The sequence below is a fragment of the Ostrea edulis genome, chromosome 4 (genome assembly GCF_947568905.1).
Source record: "Ostrea edulis chromosome 4, xbOstEdul1.1, whole genome shotgun sequence".
NCBI classification, from domain to species: Eukaryota; Metazoa; Mollusca; class Bivalvia; order Ostreida; family Ostreidae; genus Ostrea; species Ostrea edulis.
Window position 1 is genome coordinate 1,487,728 of NC_079167.1, and position 16,230 is coordinate 1,503,957.

The window sequence follows — 16,230 nt, forward strand, 5'->3', positions numbered from 1 at the left end:
GAGAAGCTGAAATCATCCCGTTTGTCATACAGTTGAGTTGTTAGTTTGCCGTTAATGTCTACTTTCAATAAAATATCTAAGTGTGAAGCAGAAGTGGACGACTCTGTGGTGTCCTTTATTTCGAGCTCACAGGGATATATCAAATCGACATATGAATGAAAGCTATCATTGTTAATAGACAAAACGTCATCGATATATCTAAAAGTCGAATTGAAGGTCACAGAGAGAGGTTTTTTCTTCTCACGTAGAAGTTTTTGAATAAATTCTGCTTCATATGAATATAAAAACAGGTCAGCTAACAAAGGAGCACAATATATAATATAACAGAAAGAATTGACTGGATGATACTTATATAATATAAACAGAAGAATTGACTGGATGATACTTATATAATATAACAGAAGAATTGACTGGAGGATACTTATATGATATAAACAGAAAGAATTGACTGGAGGACACTTATATGATATAAACAGAAAGAATTGACTGGATGATACTTATATAATATAAACAGAAGAATTGACTGGATGATACTTATATAATATAAACAGAAGATTTGACTGGATGATACTTGTATAATATAAACAGAAGAATTGACTGAAGGATACTTATATAATATAAACAGAGGAATTGACTGGATGATACTTATATAATATAAACAGAAGAATTGACTGGATGATGCTTATATAATATAAACAAAAGAATTGACTGAAGGATACTTATATAATATAACAGAAGAATTGACTGGATGATACTTATATAATATAACAGAAGAATTGACTGGATGATACTTATATAATATAAACAGAAGAATTGACTGGATGATACTTATATAATATAAACAGAAGAATTGACTGAAGGATACTTATATAATATAAACAGAAGAATTGACTGGATGATACGTATATAATATAAACAGAAGAATTGACTGGATGATACTTGTATAATTTAAACAGAAGAATTGACTGGATGATACTTATATAATATAAACAGAGGAATTGACTGGATGATACTTATATAATATAAACAGAAAAATTGACTGGATGATACTTATATAATATAAACAAAAGAATTGACTGGATGATACTTATATAATATAACAAAAGAATTGACTGGATGATACTTATATAATATAAACAGAAGAATTGACTGGATGATACTTATATAATATAAACAGAAGAATTGACTGGATGATACTTATATAATATAACAGAAGAATTGACTGGAGGATACTTATATAATATAACAGAAGAATTGACTGGATGATACTTATATAATATAAACAAAAGAATTGACTGAAGGATACTTATATAATATACCAGAAGAATTGACTGGATGATACTTATATAATATAAACAGAAGAATTGACTGGAGGATACTTATATAATATAAACAGAAGAATTGACTGAATGATACTTATATAATATAACAGAAGAATTGACTGGATGATACTTATATAATATAAACAAAAGAATTGACTGAAGGATACTTATATAATATACCAGAAGAATTGACTGGATGATACTTATATAATATAACAGAAGAATTGACTGGATGATACTTATATAATATAACAGAAGAATTGACTGGATGATACTTATATAATATTAACAGAAGACTTGACTGGATGATACTTATATAATATAAACAGATGATACTTATATAATATAACAGAAGAATTGACTGGATGATACTTATATAATATAAACAGAAGACTTGACTGGATGATACTTATATAATATAAACAGAAGAATTGACTGGATGATACTTGTATAATATAAACAGAAGAATTGACTGGATGATACTATTTATAAAAAGATGCACTGAGCTCAGACTTGCATATCCTCATGCACAAAATAAAATTTAAGAAATGGCATAATGTACCTTGAAAAACTTTTATTTGGTGATATTGGCCACGGCTGCAATTTACAATAACAATAAGGGAACCAGGCATCAATTATTGCCTTTCTGGCATCCCTGAACAATACAAGCATGAACAGGTGGGCCCTGGGCACAGATGCTCACCTGTTTGATCACCTAGTATGGCAAAATCCAATCATTTAAACACAAAGTCAAATAGGAAAACAAGCTGTTGAGCGCTACTGGTGAGCAAAAATAGCCGCAACGAGACTATGGTCAGGCATAGGCTGCGCCACCAGTAGGGCAACCCGTACAATACCACACAGTTACGAATAACTATCAGAGTGTGCTTGACACGATGAGGCAATATTGAATAATCACTCTAGCCCATATTTGCCTTTAAATTTTAATCCCCCTGCCACCTTCAACACCAATTAATATCCATGTCAATCGAGTATTGGGTGAAAATTTATCAAGTCAATCAATAACGCCATAAATGACTAGGTGATACTAATTGTCAATACAGAAATCATAGACTTTCAAAAGTCTATAAATGGAAAATATAAATGTAGGAAAATAAAAAACTATGACTAAAAGAATGATCAATCAGTCATAGCGCAGCCGTTTTGTGGATATCGTTCGTGAAGCTAATTCTGAGACTTTTGGATCTCTATGTTGTTGAAAAAATTCAAAATAGATCAATAACCAAAGTGTTGGTCCATTGCCATGACAACCAATGTGCTTAGGAGCTACTGTATGCTAGAACTTTCTTCCTGGCATCAAGTTTTTTATTCTGTATGAAGTAATATCAATGACCGTACCACTGACTTTTCCGAATTATAATCTTCACTGCTAAGAACGTTGCCAAACGCGTTGGACGCTGTTTCTATCCAAGAAAATGTACTGGAGTTCGTTTGCTGTAGTTTGTCCAACATCGTCTGTGTGAGGTTACTGAGGGTCTACAAAAGATGTCATCTGTTAAGATAAGTACATGTACTCTCTCATATCTTATATACATGTATATTTTTATTTTGACATTTGCTCTAAATCGTACAAATACATACGATCGCAACAGTCTTGATCATTAGCGCCAAATGTGTGGCACTTCAACTACAGCTGATGACTTTTTATGAGTGAAACATTCTCTCGAATGGAACAACAAACACAAAACATTATTGTTGAAAGAAACGGTTTAATCTTATCATATCTGAATATAACTAGGGATTGTTTTTTTTATGAAAAACAATTGTCTCCCAAGCTTCCCAAATGAAACCTCCTCTCCTTAACGTACTACATGGTATGGAGGAGAAAGCATGGGCAGGAACATAGACATTGTGAACTCCGATAAGCCTTATAGGAGGAGAAGTGTTCACAAACTATTTTACACCCTCCATCCCTCTTAGATCCACTATAACTTTAAAAATAACGATTAGACCCTCCTGTCCCTACAATATGCGCATCTACAAATGGCATTGAAGCATTGTACAAAGTTAGAAATCTTTCGCATAAGCCATATAGGAGAAGTGTTCACAATCTATTTTAACATCCTCCACCCCTCTTAGAAAAATAATTGGATCCCCTGTCCTGACAATATGCACATCTACAAATGGCAATGAAGCATTGTACAAAGTTTCAAATTTATCCAAAAAAAAGCCATATAGGAGGTGTTCACAAGCAATTTTACATCCTCCACCCCTCTTAGATCCACTTTAAAATTTTGGAAAATAACTGGATCCTCCCGACCTGACAATATGCACATCTACAAATGACAATGAAGCATTCTACAAAGTTTCAAGTCTACCCGATAAGCAATATAGAAGTGTTTACAAGAGAGTTAATTTAACACCCTGCACCCCTCTTAGATCCACTATAATTTTTAGAAAAACAATTTGATCCTCCTGTCCCGACAATATGCATGTTCACAAATGTCAATGAAGCACTGTACAAAGTTTCAAGTCTATCCGATAAGCCATATAGGAGGAGAGGCGTTCACAAGATTTTGTGACAAACAGACAGACAGAAAGTACAAAAACAATATACGGAAGTTCCGAAATATCAGCTCTTTTGTGATGGAGGTACGTTCAGTATTCTGTTGAACACTTGGGTGGGTACAAGATGTATATTATAGACTAGCTATGTAAATAAGAATAAAGGTTATGAAAGCGTAAATTTTGTTTATATCAGCCGTTGGTATACATTAAACTGACCATATGGAGAATAATATTTGTTCGAATTAGGCCATCAATTTAATTAAATATGAATTGATTTTTTATTTCCTTTTCTGCACGAGTGATATTTTAATCAAAGAAAGATGTGATGATCGATTTTTCTTTGAGCTATTTTATCATCAAATACTCATAAACTTACTAAAATTGTGTGTCCCAGCAGTTTGGGTGGTTGCATGATGTCTGATGATCATTCTTTAGGCAATATATGAAGACTACGATAAACATTTGTACCCACCGCGTGTGCACGAAAGTATGTTTTGCGTCTCACTGTGCATAAGAGTTCCACAAAGGGAAAGAACTTTTGGGCAACTTGGAAATTGCGTATTAGATTGATACAGAGCAAACTAGCTATATATCTTGAATGAAGAGTGGTGATTTTGAAGATGTGATTTTGCGGGATCGAGGAATACGATTGCAAGGAAAGCCTAAAACATGAGAGTCTCGACGTCGAAGCTGTTGCATCAATGTACGAACTCGAATTTTCTCTTTCTTGGTATTTTTAAAAACTCTCTCAAAACGGCCTCTGGCCGCTCGCTATGATTTACCTAAATTGATGTTCATGACGATTGCTGGTCACATTGTGATGTCTTATGTGGAATTTACCATATACTAGAACATTCTAGGATTTAACTACCGGTATTTAATTGTTTGCAGTGTTATATACATTGTTAGGTATATATGATACGGGATGTTTGGGTGGATTCTGGACAACACCCCCCCCCCCCCCTCCTCCCCACACCCTTACTACGGCACGCGTTACTTAGTCGTCACCAAAATAGGACTTACTCTAAATGTGCATAATCCCGAGTTATCGTTCGTTACAAAGCTCAATTAAATGATGCCGTCACACCATGGGTATTAAAAGAAGGTTGGAAAAAGCGTACCATCTTTATAAAAAGCACATGGTTGCTCAAAAGTGTTTTCATTAGTTATGAGTAAAAAAAAATTCATTTCGAACAGATTTTTCAACGTAAACACAAGGCTAAAAATGACCAACCAAAGCCACGAGTATGAACACATACATAGAAACACGAATTCTGACTAGCCTCCAGTCTGATTATCACCACCCTCTATTTACAGGCCAGAGAGGAGGGCGAGTTTAATTAGTCTGATTAAAATCCAAATTTATAACATATTGTTTAATCTTTGAAATAAAACTTGAAAAAGAGTCCCACTTGTTTTTACTTCTGTCCTCCTCTACAATTTTACGAAAGAATAGTAAATAGTACATGTAAATTAGTACGTAGACATTAAAAATTGAAACTTTGACAGAGTTTGCCAATTAAAATCTGTCGATGAGTTAATATGAATAAAACGATAAGATCGATTTAAGGAATTATCAGGTACATGTACAATCAACAATTACGTAATTCGTGCTACTCAGAATCGTTGTTTTATATTCATATTTCATTGCTTGACTTGCGGCCAGGTGCATTCAATCGACATTTGGAACTGTTGTTTAAATCGATTATTACGGTTAACAGCACACTTAATACGCCTAAAGTACCAGTGATCCACAATGTTAATGAATCCAAATAGGTGCTCAAATTCCGAACATTTTACTCTACTATCTTGTAACAATTCTATTAAAACAAAAGTAAGGTACTGTGAGCAATGCTCACTTATAATACCCCCGCTTACCCTAATCTCCCAAAGGGTGTTGTTAATAGGTATAAATTACCTCTTTCCTGAGTGTAAAAAAGAAAGGGTATGACAAAACTTTGGGTAGTCTCTTCTCTAGGGAGAAATGGATAAGAGATGAAATTAAATGTGCTATTGCTACTGCGATGTTCAGTGCGCTTGACCTTTGGACCCCAAATTCGATAGGGGACATATGTATGAGATGGTGACTGTAGGTGCAACGGACGGACAACTCGATTCCAGTATACCCCCCACAACTTTGTTGCGGGGGTATAATTAGACTCGTCATAAATCCCCCTCCCCTACAACACATTCCATACAATATTCGGGAGCTGAATGTACATTTTTCCTACTAATTTTGATTAAATTGTGTCTTGCAATTTTTTTCCTTTTGATGTTGCTTGGAATTGCATATAAGAAGTTCACTTTATCTTTCCATACGATCGATTGCAGAATTATATACAGCCGGCTCTTTCGGTGACTATTGCATCTCTTTAGATGTTGATATCCAAGTGCGTATAAATTTATTCTTTCACCGAAACGTGACACTTGGAACGTAAATACATGTCATAAAGGATAACGATGACCATCTGTAATTTGATTAACAATTACTTTGTGTAAATAATTTCCTTTACAAAATGTATGTCTCTATATGTATTGCCGTTAAAATGCCATTTTCTGACAATCACGGGCGCGATTGCTGCTTTTCATAAGGTAGAAACCTGTGTTACAGGTGGATTAATTTTTTCAGAAATATTTCAACACCAGCTATCTGCGAGGTCGGAAAATCACCTGTAGCGATGGTTTCAAATAGAGCACTTGCACAGTTTATAGATGCTGTCAGTTTATAGATGCTGTTCATTCAATTCCATGTTGTAACATTTATATTTAATTGATATCCTTGTCAAAAACAAATTCTAAAATGACATTTGATAATCTTTTTCTATGAGTTAAAGTATCTTCATTCGTTGTGAAGGAAGTCAGGACGATGCATTCATTTTTGTAAGTTTCCACGGTCACTATTTTACATATTTCCGCCTATACCTGCTAAAATGGGTAGATAACTCATGTAAGTATCGGAAACTAGTATACGGGATGCTAAATAGTCAAGCATTAATAGTAATACCCATATAAGGTCACAGGGCAGAGCCAGTATGTCCTGAACCAAAATGTAGTGAAGATGAATTATTATAACATAGAGGATGGGGTTTGTACAGAAAGTGACAGGTCGCTGATGCAATCCTTCACTTTCAAAAGTTCAGTAGATGAACGAAAACGTTTGCAATTAATATCAATCATCATGTTTTCAATATCATTTCACTTTATCCTACTTTGAGAGTGGTAATTGCGTAAAATATTTGTAGACATTGACCGTTTACCACATTATCGAATGATTAACATTTGTAAAAGACTTTCATATTGTATCCAACTTACATCCTGAACTTTAATCTGATAATAATTTTGTGACTGTTGCAGAATATCGTCAAGCAGTGAGTTATAGCTGGCCATAACTTTTGTTCCATTTTCGTCTTGCAGATCAAGTAGTCCATCATTCCACTTGGTAGGAATCCTGCTGACCTCAATATCCGGATACGAATCGTTTATCTTGATCGTCTGAAGAATAAATATCACAATTCCTTCATTATTTCAACATACGCTATAGCACGCTACAAAACGCTCTACACTTTGATGACGATACATGAACATTTTCGACACAACAATATTTGATTTAAGGAATTAATTCAATTTTAGGGCATATTTATGCGATATTATCTCGTTTGGGTTAGTTTACGCTTTATAAGATACGATAATAGTGACACAATGGTAATAATATTGTAGATCAATTCAATTATGTGTATACATACGGTGCATCTCAAATCAAAATACTCACAAAGTCTGTTAGTACGGATGTGATCGATTCTACAGTTTTCATGAAAAATTCGGGACTTCCAGATTTGTCTATTTCTTCCATGACGTCTTGGTAATACTTTTCTACGGCCGCAACACTTGGTAGAGATGTACTCTTGAGAGGATTGTTCACCTAAAATAATTACAAAATACAATTAGATGTGTTTGTAAAACACTCTCTCTTCCCTCGATATACTAGTATTAGGACAGAATTGACCTCTAACCTTAATATTGGACCTTTACTTTGATTGAGAGTAAAGCTTTGCTTTTCACTTCCTAACTGAATTAAAGATACTCTAAAGCAATATTGGCAATCCTATGAACTCTTATGCATGTTAATTACATATACATGTAGTGAATTAATTTAATAGATGAATGATATCTTTCAAGTGTCTTTTATTAAACGATCAGAAATTTTGATGTTTTCTGATTGCTCTAGACGATCTTGACGCTTTATGATTATTTGATATTGCCTTTGGTGAATTGTGTATGGACGTCGTCGTTTTAGTTCACCTGGTATAAAGTTTCTACCTTGTATGGTTCAAAAGTTATTATCAAGATTAAGGTTGAAGACAAAAAGGCCAAAAAAGCACCTGATCTTTGATTTCGGGTGTATAATGGAAATGGCGGGTGTAATTCCCCCCAAACAATATGAATGCAAACCGAATTACCTTGAAATTGAAGAGTATGACTATTAATTGAGAATAGGATACCAAATGAAAACACCTCAGTTCAGTCTATAAAATGAACTTCCGACTAATCTATGTTTGATGCAATACGCAACAATTATATCAGATTTACTGATGATGATTCTTTTAAAAATTTATATTCTAATTTCTAGGCAAATTTCAGGACCAAATGAATGTTGCTTATACTATGTACTTTAAACGTTCTTTGTTTGACAAATCACAGTTTACCTTTTAAGTCTGAAAAAAATCTATGTTTTCAATTCCATCATCTTCGCTGATCGATTGTCAAAGTCAATCTTTATGATTAATACAATATTGTGAACACGGCATTGACGAGTAAGGAATCGAATATTTCAAGCTCCCATACCTTGGAGACCTAGATTAGAACATCACTAGTATTAAAAATGAAAGACATGCACTAGATTTATTCATTGATTTTATCTTCAATAATGTTTATTCAAGTATGTTAAAGGCAAAACTAGATTTCCATGCGGGGAGTCAAAATTCTTTGTTCTTAGCGCCCTCGGACGATAGTAAATGCGCAAGTGATTTTGCAGCTAATGCACAAGCTTTCGGTGCAATAATGCGGCATTCTGGGAGTTACATAGTTATTTCACATTTGATGGTTAAAACACGAGTAATGAAAATGTGTTATAAACAATTATTTATAAGTTGCTATCTGATTTTTATTCTTATGTTCGACCCGTCCTTGAATAGCATCCTCGGACGATAGCATATATATTAGTGTTTTTGCAACTAATGCGCATGTTTGGATGCCATAGTGTGGCATTCTGGGAATTATATAGAACAGTAGTCTCGAATTTTATTTTACATTAGAATCCCTGATGACTGAAACTGTTTACATGAGTAATAAAAATATGACATAAACAAGAATTTACAGGTTGCTAGAGAGAGAGAGAGAGAGTACACGGGTTTAACATATTGATATTGTCACAAGTAGCATAGATATGGTTTTCTTTGTTTAGCTTAGGCTAGTAGTGTATTACAAGATTATCAATAATTAATGTAACTAGTCTTCAGATTTTAACTTCACTTTCAACACAACAGCAGGTTATACATAGTTCATGGTTGTCCAATCGATCGATATAGCCTCGAATAAAAGTAACAGCATGACACTTCGCTTGATCGAGGATGCAAATTTCACAGGTTGACTGTACGACTTCCATATGACTACGATATGTCATTCATTCATTGTAATTAGCAACTGACAACAAAAGTAAAACACGTTTCATTGAAATATGTGAGAAGAGGCTTCTCACTCGATCAAGTGAAATATGCACGCTCGATCAAACCATGTGACACGATGTTATTGAAACGATAGTAACTTCTTAATACTAATTGAACAACAAACTATACACAATATATGTTTGATAACTTCTTTTCCGTGACGTTGCACGGGAGAATCGGCAGTCTCCGTAAAGTCACGAGATAGAAATTCTTCCTTTGTATTGACCGACGTTTCTGAGAAAACAAAGCATTTGCTATCGGATCTTTCCGTGACAATGCGCGGGAGGACACATAACTGTCCTCGTACGGTCATGTGTCATGGTTATGCCTATATATCACAGGCACTTGTTTCTGTTAATGACTTATGACCTCTGTATACTAATAACAACACGTGTTGTTATTAGTATACAGAGGTCATAAGTCATTTACAGAAAGAAGTGCCTGTGCTATATATATATATATATATATATATATAGCTTCAAAAATCATGTCATTTCATTACATGTGAATTCTGCCTTTTATTCATCCTTGAAAATTGAATAAGAGGTCCATGGGCCACATCGCTCACCTGAGCAGCAGCTCCTAGCAATAAACTAGCTTGAGCAAAGCTATCATTATACAAGCAGCTTGGTTCAGAAAAAAACTTTACAAAGGTAACGACTTCAAATTCATTTATTATCATTATCAAACTTAATGATTAAACTTGACTACAAATTCATCAATTATCATATGCCCTTGTAGATGGGTGTGGCCTTTCACATCAATAAATTTCATATAATGGATGCTTTGTGCCATTTAATGTGGTTCCCTATATATTCGCATGTAAAATTTTGATCCCCTATTGTGTCCCTACCCTACCCCCAGGGATCATGCTTTTTACAAACTTCAAAATCCACTATGTCAGAAAGCTTTGGTGTATCTTTCAGCTTTTCTGGCCCGGTGGTTTTTGTTGAAAAGATTTTTAAATGATCCCACCCTATTTTTGTGATTATCTCCCCTTTGAAGGGGGCATGACCCTTCATTTCAACAAATTTGAATCCCCTTCATCCAAGAATGTTTGGTTGAAAATGTTCCAGTGGTTCTGGAGAAGATGAAAATGTGAAAAGTTTACGCCAACGACGCAGACAGACAACGGACAAATTTTCACCAGAAAAGCTCACTTGCTCAGGTCAGCTAAACAAAAGTTATCACTTTGCCAACAGATAAAATTTTTCGTTGTAACTGGAAAGTCGTAATCTCGTCGTAATTTCAAAAACGCTTTATGGAGTACACTTGAATTTTCTACTCAACGATTATTGTACTCCGATATATTGCCATGTCTCAACAGATAAAGTTTGTACCAGGTTCAAAGCCTCGTATTTTAACAAAAAGCCTATTTTAAAAAAGAATAATGAGAAAATGATTATCACTTGGAATATTACATTGTGACGTCACATTTAGCCTCAGACTTTTTTTTTTTTTTGTCTTTTCAAATCAAATTATGAAGTACGAAGATATCGTGTCAATAAATGGCCTATATTTTTCCGTTTTGGCTTACATCGGAAGCTGGGGGCGCGCTTACCATTACAGTCCTAAGTTTCACATAGCGCTGAGTTTAAAGAATGAATGCTACACTAGAGAAATTTGATATGGAGGAAAAGTGGAGGATACGTGCAACGATATTTTGAAATTGAAAAATTACAAATTTACTTTATTTAGTCAAGAAATGCAGTTTTAGTAGAAAGCAATCTGGAAAATAGAATTAAAACCCCCTGTTGTACTTGAATCCGGGATCTACAGCTCATCAGTCGACACGCTAATCTATAGCTACTACGCTACTCAGCTAGGCAATGGTATTTGAAATGAATAGATAAATGTTGCTGATATTTATATTTTCTTCAATGTTTTAAAAGGAAGTCAGCCATTATGACGATGTAGAGTACATCCTTAACAAGTTGTAATATGTATATACGGTGTGACCGTTGGGCCGAGCGGAGCATGAATTGGTCATTGGCGTCCCAAGTTTGTTAAATTTTTAACAAATTAATCCTTACTGTTCAATAATACTATTTTTTAGTCATTACACTTAATCATTAGAAACATTCCTTAGCTGGCAATTAATTTACAACCAGAAATAGTAAATTTTCTATCTATTCCTTCTATGACGCCATCAACTGAGGACCGCAATGTATCCAGAGGGAAATACATGTAACTCGCAGTCATTGCGAAAAATGTATCCCATTTAAAACGGAATGACAGAAAGGGAGGAAATGATTCAAATAATATCTAAACTATAACGAAGAAAATGACACGGCATGCTCCTCTTGTGTGGAGGTAAGACAAACTTTCCAAAGTCCACCTTCAATTCTGGATCGAATAATTCTCCGTGTGTCTGATCGCGAGACGTCATCTGTTCATTAATAGATATTATAATAATACAGTCCCGTAAAGCTGCCCTAAATCTTATAATAATACAGTCCCGTAAAGCTGCCCTAAATCTTATAATAATACAGTCCCGTAAAGCTGCCCTAAATCGTGAATGAAAGTGATCGTGAAAGTGAATCAGAGAGTGAAAGCGAATTTAAGACTTTGAGTCTGACTTAGAACAGAAAGTGAGAATTAGAGTAGAATTATAGAAATTGTGAGCATTAGAGTAGAATTATAGAAATTGTGAGCATTAGAGTAGAATTATAGAAATTGTGAGCATTAGAGTAGAATTATAGAAATTGTGAGGCAAATGGAAACAGTTTTGAAATAAATTCTTGATTATATACAATTGAATATTTTGCGTTTATTTATCTTTAAAACAATTGACAGTGCATGTACTACAATAGATAGTTACTGTGAAAACTTGTTATTATATTAGGATTAGAAATTTTTGGTTTTCAGAACCTCTGTGCCTACCACCAATTTCATAGAAGAATGGGGAGGTTGTTAAAATACAAGAAGGTTTACCTTGCAAGTAATATGCTAATTTTTGGATAAAATGACTGGAAATCATGGGTCCACATAATACCACAACCGTTATTAACATATACATGTATATTATTAATTATGCCTTTTCAAAACTGTGCTGTATGCGGACCATATTTGATATTCAAAGTTTTATTTATTTTGAAGAAGAAAGAATTTTTGGGTGACCTACTCAGCAGAAGAGAGCACGTGGAGCTGTATGGGCCTCTCCCAAACCACTATACCTATAGCTATACGGACCATTTTCTAACTTTTGTGAAGCGGTTGATTTTCAACAACAACCATCCAATCATCTATGTAAATGTAACAACGAACAGTTAATCAATTCCGATTAGCCACTGCTTTTATTCGCGAATCTCAGTGGACACTTTTGCGATAGTACTCGATGACACCTATTCGCGATGAAAGATATTCTATCTGGCAAATGAAACTTAGTTGGAAAAAAAAGTATACTTATTGGTCAAGAAACCTAACCTGTACTGGAAATGAAAAGATTGCCATTCCGTGATAATTGTCCATGATATACACAGTTATGGTACTGTTGTAATCATTACTAGGATCCCCAATTCCAAGGTACACTTTGGCCTTCGGTTCATCTGTGAAGACATAGAAAATACCCGATGCTGAATCACATGATACTGGTTCTTAGTACAGTACATTCAGAGATATATATGTTGCTTTTTAGTTTACGAAGACGTGACTTGATCTCCCAACTTAAGATTTGAGTGAATTCAATTATATAGTGGTTTATTTCTGCCACCCATATGTCAAATTTTCCCAGATCTTTATGTCGACTTGTCATATCATGTTCTTAAGCTTGAAAACAGGATCCCAGTATTTCATGTAACACACTTTTCTGACAAGTCGACATAATGATCTGTCTTGAAAGTCGACATAATCGTTTGACAATTCGACATAATTATCTGACAAGTCAACATAATTTTGCAATAATTAATTATAGTCTTATTAAATGATTATGTTGTATCATCAGATAATTATGTTTACTTGTCAGAAATATCCATTTGTCAGAAAATCTAACAAGTGTTTGAAAATTATATTTTGCTCTCTCTCTCTCTCTCTCTCTCTCTCTCTCTCTCTCTCTCTCTCTCTCTCTCTCTCCTCTCTCTCTCTCTCTGTGTGTGTGTGTGTGCTTGCGTGTTTGTGTGTGTGAAATGAGAAATGTACTACACTTACTTGATTCGTCTATAAGGGACTTGACATGGGTGCCGTTTCGAACGCTTATTTGGTAGATTTTATACGACAATCGAGCGTTGCCATCTTCACCATCATCACGTACATATCTGTTCTCTTCGTCCTTCCAATTTTTGCAGGTGATTTCAAAATAAGTTATGCTTGCATTACCTTGACACAAAAAAAACGAAGGGTATATTTATTCACACTCTGTGAACAGTGTTACAGTACTGTTGTGTATTTAAAGATGTACAGGACAATTGGAAAGGCAAATAGAAGTACTAAATGTCAAGTTTGTGGAGTGAATGGGAGTGTTATAAGTTATATTGATCTATCGCCTTCCTCCTGCATGTATGTGTATTTAAGAAATAAAATTCATTTTGGAAAATACACGAGGGTATGCACGTGATGAAGTATGCGTGACGCTTCGTAGTTCAAACCCTCATGCATTTCTAGTTTATATATTTACATTATACCGTTGAAATAAATGTGTTTTATTCATGCATTGTTCACAGTTACAGCCATTCAGGAGGAAATATTATCAATACAATTCATAAAGATATCAAAGACAAAAACATGGGAAATGTAAATATTACTCCAAAAACCCCTGGGTTATTTCTTTCTTCAAACGTTATAATTAGGTGTGATTTAACCTTTTACTCTGCTCCCTTGATATCTCTGTGTTTCCTTCTATAATAGCCCGTGCTTCCCTCTATTTTCCCTGTATCCCTGCTATTTTACTTTTTAAGTCAGCCATGCAATATTATTCATCATGCGTTTAACAAGTCCGACATGAATTATAACGAGAAAAGTGACGTTCATAAAATACTTTAGCGGCTCCATTTCGGTCGTTTTTTAATGCTTTTGTCTTAAAACGCTAACCTCTTTAATCTTTCATGTTCAATAACGTATAATAATAAAGAGTCCGGGACATAAATGTTTGATTTTCAAGTGGATATCTCTTTGAAGACGAAAAATATCCATCCGGTTATTGATTGATTTACTGATTGATTGATGAAGGTGATGGTTATAATGATCGATTAAGGAAAGATGACTGAAACCATTTAGTCGACAAACACATGTTTTATTTTGCTACTTGGATCTATAGGAAATCTATGTGAAATCAGTTTCGTATTAAGTACCTGGGGTTGTTTTATCGATCTATCCTTGACACTTGATTTTTACTCTCTCTAATTTTCGGTAACATTTCTTGAAATCACGTTATGCTTTAATATCTTCATCACAGATTGAAATTTTAAGTTTCTCATAAAATCCATAAGTAAACAAATGAATTTTTTTTTTAAAAATCACACATACATAGTAATTCTCAAAACCAAACAAAAACACATAGACATTTAGAAATAAATCAGAGACATATATAACATGTGCTAGAATTGTTATACAATGATGAATTGTCCTCTGTACTAAAACACGGGAAACACTGAACGTTCACTGTGATTTTACATCAGTTCACTGATAAAATACGATCCGACAAGTTTATCGATAAAACAGTATCGATCTCAGTTTCTGTCTTCAAATGTTTTGTTGTTATTGGCTCTTAAACTATTTCCTGCACTCGCTTATTTCGAATCGATTAAATCTTTTTGGTGGTTTTAAAGAAAGAATTGATTTAATCCGTATATACATGAAATCCGCAGGCTCTTTGTAAAAAATCGATGCTTAGAGACTTGAACATATTTTATTGCATATATAATATACGAATGATTTGAACTCAAGTTTTTAGGACATACGAGGTTTTCTTAAGAGGCCTTTTTTAACACACACATATATAGTTCAATTATCTCAAGGTGATTTTAATAAAGATTTCATACGATTATTTATTTTTTTCACTGACGAGATTAATTGAAATTAAATATCAGTGTGAAATAAAATATTGTTAAAAATATCTTAATGTGAATCGATATCATTTTCTTTTCATGCCCATTATTCATATTACTGGTCGCAGTAGCTTAGAGGTAGAGCGTTCGCTTCGTAACCGGAAGGTTGTGGGTTCGAGTCCCGCTCATGCCATATGGCCGCGTAAACATCGGTAGTAATTGCTCCTTCGCCAAACCCTCGGCATCTGGAAGTGAAAATCACAAATCTTTCGGATATGACTTTAAAACTGTAGGTCCTGTATAGCGGCAAGAGTTGGCGCGTTAAACAAGAAGCGCCACTGCTAAGGCGCAAGTACTTAGCATAAGTCTAAAGAGCTATGCACGATAACTCTGGATTCCCGCCTACATTTTCAACTCGTATATTTTAAAAAGCGTCGCAATTTTGCTAATGAGATTTTTTAATGCAAGGTAAACTTCATTAATAATTGATTATTAATTTCAATACCAGTGTTATTATGTTCCCCAAACAAAGTTTGGGAACATATTGTTTTTACTCTGTTTCTTCTTATTATTATTATTATTATGTTCCCCAAACAAAGTTTGGGAACATATTGTTTTTACTCTGTTTCTTATTATTATTATTATTATTATTATTATTATTATTCTTTTTCTCCG

At 34.1% G+C, this 16,230-nt stretch overlaps 1 protein-coding gene across 1 annotated transcript in view; it reads right to left on the reverse strand.

Annotated features, from left to right (window-relative positions):
* LOC125668141 (uncharacterized) overlaps positions 1–16,230 on the reverse strand; it is a 118,803-nt gene that overhangs the window by 63,809 nt on the left and 38,764 nt on the right. Inside the window, exons 6-10 of the mRNA XM_056161573.1 lie at positions 13,721–13,888; positions 13,001–13,122; positions 7,621–7,770; positions 7,164–7,343; positions 2,682–2,819 (exon numbers count right to left, since the gene is read on the reverse strand). Of these exons, the coding sequence (XP_056017548.1) occupies positions 2,682–2,819; positions 7,164–7,343; positions 7,621–7,770; positions 13,001–13,122; positions 13,721–13,888 (758 nt within the window). The remainder of the gene's footprint in view (positions 1–2,681; positions 2,820–7,163; positions 7,344–7,620; positions 7,771–13,000; positions 13,123–13,720; positions 13,889–16,230) is intronic.